This window comes from Photinus pyralis, unplaced genomic scaffold (assembly GCF_008802855.1).
Source record: "Photinus pyralis isolate 1611_PpyrPB1 unplaced genomic scaffold, Ppyr1.3 Ppyr1.4_LG1, whole genome shotgun sequence".
Classification (NCBI taxonomy): domain Eukaryota; kingdom Metazoa; phylum Arthropoda; class Insecta; order Coleoptera; family Lampyridae; genus Photinus; species Photinus pyralis.
In genome coordinates this window covers 15710238-15716950 of record NW_022170249.1, presented here as the reverse complement: position 1 = coordinate 15716950, position 6713 = coordinate 15710238, and the positions used below count along the sequence as shown (strand labels likewise).

The 6713-nt window shown below is 37.7% G+C and overlaps 1 protein-coding gene across 1 annotated transcript; it reads left to right on the top strand.

The window, feature by feature from the left end:
* The first annotated feature begins 517 nt into the window (after window positions 1–517).
* On the top strand, window positions 518–6452 carry LOC116158920 (carotenoid isomerooxygenase-like). Its single transcript, XM_031471790.1, has 13 exons — window positions 518–650; window positions 695–806; window positions 2715–2861; window positions 2973–3181; window positions 3230–3313; window positions 3357–3443; window positions 3492–3619; window positions 3664–3840; window positions 3886–4114; window positions 4706–4767; window positions 4821–4919; window positions 4972–5184; window positions 6400–6452. Exons 1-12 carry the CDS (start codon window positions 557–559, stop codon window positions 5140–5142), a joined length of 1599 nt encoding a protein of 532 aa, XP_031327650.1. The 5' UTR covers window positions 518–556; the 3' UTR covers window positions 5143–5184; window positions 6400–6452.
* Window positions 6453–6713: the final 261 nt, after the last annotated feature.

The window sequence follows — 6713 nt, the reverse complement described above, 5'->3', positions numbered from 1 at the left end:
TCGTGCATAATCTTGAACCCTTCAACGCACCAGAATTTTCATTCGTTCGATCAAACAGCAGCGAACCCCAACAATTTCTATGGATTCATCAGTTTTTCCTCAACTCCAGATTATCACTCAAGCAATTGGTAACGTCATTATCAAGCTATAGGTAGATAATTTAACGACGACCATGTAATGATAGCGGTTATTCACTCGGATTACCCATTAAAGCGAATAACAGCCATTACATGCGAGTAAAATTCTATATTTTATCCACGACTGTCTTATTTGGTTAATTTTTTTAATTAATTGTGGTGCATGTAACTGTTGTTTTATGTGCGAATCAAGTTCATCATGTCGCTAAAAACTCGCCAAAGCTGCAGACAGTGATAATATATAATTTATTGTTATCATCATCGTTCATTTAATACATAGAATGGAACCGCACACGCAGATAAATAAATGATAAATACATACCAACATTTTGAGAGTTACGCCATTATATTAATTTTAATGCGAATAGGAGGGGTACTGAAACAGTTCTGTGATTGAATTGATCAGTTTAAGTAAAAACATGACAACGAATTTTTATCCCAATTTTAACGACACTACGTGGTATCGTTCCTGTCGCAGGGAAATCATTGATCCAATCTATGGGGAAGTGTCAGGTTGTTGATCGGTAGAAAGTACGTGAATAATTATTACCTTTTAGGCACCATTCCAAACTGGTTAAACGGTGTGCTAATTCGCAATGGAATGGGGTTATTTGAATTTGGTAATTCCGAAGTGGACCATTGGTTTGATGGGATGGCCTTATTGCACAGGTAGGTTTCTATACAAACACGAATTATTGTGCAATGCAATGCTCACATAATATTGTATAAGATAGTAAATTCGGATTATCTACGAAAAACCACAAGGAATTAAATTCCAGGCCCACACGAGTAGGGAAATTAGAAAATCAATTTGAATATGCATATCATATCAGGAACGGTTCACATGAGAACCTAATGTCGAGTTGTTTTTTGTGTGATGCTTTAGAATTCGATGTACTGTGCAAACACAAAAGGAAAAGAATAAGGAAAATAAAGCAGTTGCAATTCTTATGCTTCTGTTGCATCCACCCATAAATATCCTAAAGGAGACCAGGCAATCGTATTACCAGCAATAGGGATAGGTAGTATTAATGGAAATTTTCTGACTTGACACTCCAGCGTTTCCCCAGTTACACCTACCACGCGAAAAGAATCTACTGCTCTCAAAATAAAACGTTATCGAAGATTGCTTAATAAGTTCAGGAACTTATCGACACGTTTTAAGTTTGGTGAGGCAATTATATATCAAGAAACTGAACTGTCTTCAACGATAACTGTCAATTTAGAAGATAATATTTTTCGATTATTCCTTTCATTGAGATACGCTTCAGCTATTAAGTGGTGGGTCATGGTGCCGCAAAAATGCTCCTTAAATCAATTAGTAGTACCATGCGATCGAAAATGAGTTGCTGTCGAGTCGCCTTTGGAAGTTCAAGATAAGTACAATTTCCCATGTAAACAAAAATTCCAAAGGTGACTCGACAGCAACTCATTTTTGATCGCATACTTAGTACTTATCTTGAACTTCCAAAGGCGACTCGACAACAACTTAATTTTGATCGCCCGGTACGATTCCCCATGTAAACAAAAATTCCAAAGGTGACTCGGCAACAACTCATCTCTGTTCTCCCGTTACTTAAAATCTAGCACGACCTCCCGAATCAGTTCTACTGAACAAGATTTAATCTTTGAATCGATAGGCATTTTTGACGCCAAATTCAAAATTATGGTACTTACAAAACGTCACATGTGACGGATATGCCATGGGAGGGAACGTAGGAAAGTCGGCCGGTGTATTCGGTTATCTACATCCAAAAATTACAACTTCTTTAATTAATTGTGCGGCATCTATCAATATGAATTCATTCTCCTCTTCTAAATCACAAAATATTTCGGGCGCAACAAAGATCATTGCGATATCTTAACGGGAACGGTTACAAACGGCTAATTAATTGAAGCGTTATTTACGGTAGTGGTGGTTGGAACACAACTCTAGAAATTCAATCAATGCCATTTAGTTTTTATCGTCAATTCCTAGAACCAACACAAACACTTTCGGCAATGACACTTTTCATAACGAAGTGCCCTCGGAAGTGCCCAACTTAAAACGCTTCTAGATATCGGGTATTCAGTAGAGCTGGTCGACTCCACAAATATATGGTGTTTGGGTTTGAAACTTCAAGGCTTCCCTACAGCTTTTCTTTGTTAAAATCACATTCCATTAACGCTTCCACTAATTACCAATACCTGCACTTGTAATTAATCCTGTAAGAAATTCTGATTTAATTTAAATGAGAAAATACACCCTGCAAACGTTTTCCTACGGTCCTAGACAACTTTAGCGTCTATAAAAATCCGTTAAATGCAGCGGTACAACTTTTCTTTTCCTGTACAAACGTACCTACAGGAAACGCTAAGAAAAAACTGTAAAAGTTCTTTAAATTCGGCAAACACTTTCGTAGAATTTCCGTGTATGTTCATTTCTTTTGGGTGCATTGCAATGAACTTGTGTTCCAACCCCTGAAGAGGTTACCATTACATCCCAAATAATCGAAATCTGTACCGCAATATTGTGCTACCTTCACCGACCTTAAATTTCTGAAAATGACTAACTTTCATATCACTCGTTTATTTCAGATTTGAATTAAAAGATGGGGCTGTTTCGTACCAATGCCGTTTTTTACAATCGGATATATATAAACGAAGTACGACAGCTAATCGTCTTGTTTTAACTGGCTTTGGAACAAAAGCTGTACCGGATCCTTGCCAAACAATTTTTAGTAGGTAAGTTTCCATAGCGCCATACTTTTCTGGGCAGTGGATGCAATTGCAATAGACATTTTTTGATTCAAAGAAGTAAATTGGCATTGACGACAAGTCACTGTAACTTTTTAGAATAACATCGATATTCAATTGTGCTAAGGACGTCCGAGATAATGCCGCAATCTCTGTATATCCATTCAATGACGAAATATACGCGTTTTCCGAAGCAGGAATAATTTGCAAGGTGGACAAGGGTAACTTGGAAACCGGAACAAAAAGGGATCTTACAGCACGTCTTGCGATTGTAACACACACTTCCCATCCTCATGTCGTAGAAGATGGTATGACTACTACCTGTAACGAATAGTACCCTTACACTTCAATTTAAGGGACTGTTTACAATTTAGGCTTGTCGTTCTCGAGAAAAGGTGCTACCTATCACATTGTATGTTTTCCGAATGACAAAAACAATGGTGAGCATGAAGATTAAACATGTTTAATAATAATCCCTTGTAGACCAGGACGCGATGTTTGAAAAAGCGCAGGTGGTTTCGACAGTTCCTTCGAAATGGAGGTTACTTCCATCTTACATGCACAGTTTTGGCAAGTGAACGTAGGTCTCACTCTAAAGATTAACGTAAGCAAATTTAGGGTTAACGGAACATTATTTCATAATCATTGAGCAGCCGTTTACTATAAACATCCCCAAGAAGGTGTTGAGCAGTATTTTCTCGAAAACACCAGTGCACGATGTGTGTAAATGGCACAAGGAAGCCGAGGTAATGTAACATTGCTTTTGTTTCATCTAATTCTTCCAATTTAGACACAGTTTCTTGTTGTAAGTCGAAAAACAGGACAATTGGTAAAAACATTTTATGCCGACGGATTCTTTTACTTTCATACCATAAATCAGTATGAAGATATGAATCATATTGTAATCGATATTTGCACGTATAAGGATAGTTCATCAATTGATAAATTCTACATCAAGGCACTTAAGGTACAGTAATCTTTTAAATCCCCTTTTTATCTTAACATTCTTTAGAATGCCCAAAGTGATTCAAATTTTAGAGATAGTGTTAATAGCAGCCCGCAAAGATTTGTTTTGCCTTTATTTACCGACGGAAAATTTGGGGATAACCAAAACTTTGTAAAAATCCCCGTCTCTAATGCTAAAGCGTTTGTACGGGATGATGGAAGTGTACATGTTGAACCTGAATCCATTTGCAGGCACAATTGCGAATTACCAACTTTTAACTACAATAAATGTTTAGGTTTGTAAGATACCATTTCCCATTCCACCCATTTCTGTCCCAACATTCATTTTTCGTTTTACTACGCATTTTTGTTAGTATTACATCCCTTACCCTTTAACACTAGACTTGATTTTTGTTCGTGTAGTGTCGCTAGTGTGCAGGAGAAACTATAGTGACTCTATAGAATGCTCAATCCATAGAGACAGTGTAGTCATACGGTGGTGATATTTTCACGGGATCCGCCATGTTTTGGTTAAATTAACCTGGAAACCAAGGTTATTAATTTAACTTTCTCGACACAAGCATAACCATATCAAAATCTACTAATTCGGTTCAATGATAAATTCGAAAAAACATGGCCGACATGGAGCATTGTCTTCATACAGTCACTGTAGGGGAAAAAGAGTATGACTCTGGCGACACTCCTTAGGCTGTAGCGCTGTTATTATACAAAGACGTATTCATCGAAAAATCATCGTTTCGTCATATATCACGCTATTTGAGATCAATATTTTTTTGTAAGCCTCCCTCTATTTCGCAGGTAATAATCCATCGAGAACTACTCTCAGCAATAACTTCCTAATTGCTTCAATGAATTATCTTTTACAGGTAAGAAGTACAGATTCTTTTATAGCCTCACCTTGTGCACAGATGCCACTATTCCCTCATCGGTATGTGTTACTAAACAGTTTGTTCCCTTAAACTAAAATTTTTAAATTTTCAGTTACTAAAGACGGACATCCAGAATAGAACTAGTCAAGTATGGTCGGAACAGGGTGCCTATCCCAGTGAGCCAATCTTTGTTTCCAAACCGCACGCAAAGGTCATTCACGGTGTAGCGTAGCGTAAAGAGGAAGTAATACCTGCAATTGTAGGCCGAAGACGATGGAGTAATTCTATCGTCCTTAATTTACGAAGAAGATGACCGGCGTGTTGGTTTGTTAGTTTTGGACGCGACAACGTTTGAAGAATTGGGCCGCGTTCAGTTCGAGACGTTCAGTGCTGTTCCCAGAACTACACATGGGTGGTACTTTCCAAACGATTAGACGCAGTTATCACACTGTCGCAGCTGTTAAGGCCAAAATAAGGTAATCAGATTTCTAATAATTGGATTTATGCAGAAGTGTATCGCTTTTTAACTTATTTAGAATATACAATGTAATTAAGTAAATTGCGTTATGATTTATTTGGTCCCTAACCTTACATTTATTTACTTTTACTCACTGCAAATATTGATTTTATCTCTACAAGTTTTAAATATATAGATAAGTAAACGTACACCTCCTGTGAGTCCAGGTAAAGATAGTGGGTGTAGTATTATCTTTGGTCCAGGCGTTGTATTAACCCATTCTCGTCCTGGATGTCCCGGAACCGGCGAACGCCTCTGCTCAACTTTTTAATAAATTAATATTACAGGATTTTTCCTTCTGGTCTAATTTTTTGCCGCTCCCTAAAGTTGCCGCTTTGGACTATAGCCCTTTTAGCCCCCCCCCCCCGCCGTCCCTGTAAATACGGCATTGCCAACGGGCACTAGAAGTGGCAAGTTAAGCCGACTCTTTTACATTTTTGTCTAAATCTCTTTCAAGGTAATTCCTTGGTCTATTCTAAGCATGATTTATTCTTTTCGCCCTGTATCTTCGCAACAAAGCGCTTTTTCTATAATCATCAAAGGATAAAAGATCCCCAGAATAATCCAAGGAAGTAACTTTTTTTAGCGCATTTTTAACAAACGCCCTGTATAACCGATTGATAAAAAAATATAAATAACACGACGGAAAGCGGCCGTGATAGAACAATTGTATCGCAATTTTACATTACAGTTGTGCCTCTTTACTATTTCTCCCTCAAGGCTTTCAATCAGAACGAAAATTAATCTGCCCCAGCTGTGCTTTACACGGACCGGTTATAGAATCCCGGTTAAGTTGGACCGTGGATATTTTCAATTTTCTTGTTTTCCTTCTTGGGAATGCTGCGAAAATCTTCATCCGCAACACGACGGTGACTGGATGTTGGCTTAAGATTGCACCGCACGCTTTATGAAAACGACTGGCGCCGATTTTGCAGCAACTACGGAATGTTCCTTTCCCACTCCTACAACGATGATGTGATAAATACTTAACTCCGCGCTATCATAATCTTTTTCTCATTTAATATTCGGTTACTCGCTCTCCTTGCTCTTATTTTAATTACAATGACACTTACTTCATCTCCTCAATGTGCCCACGTAGTACAGTATTTATTTATTTACTTTATTTACATGTGAAATAAAATTACATTTTTAAACCGCGATTGTTTCTTTATAGGAGTTCTTCGACACAATAATCAGCAGAGGGAGGTGCTAAGTGCAGTCGTCACATTAAATTATTTTAAAATACCTTAAATTCTGTATTACCTACAGTCAAATATACGTCTTAACCTTTTTCCGCTCGTATCTTGTTTTACTACAGAATCCTGCTGCGACTTGTGCTAAGCGAACCAACACTTTAGCACTTAATTTTCCAAGTCCGAACACCAGTAGCAGTGAAAAATTGTCGGCATTACAGCTTTCCCCTAAATCAAATGGAATATTATAAAAAATAATGTCAGGAATCGATCTGCTGACAGTGCAGCATCTCTA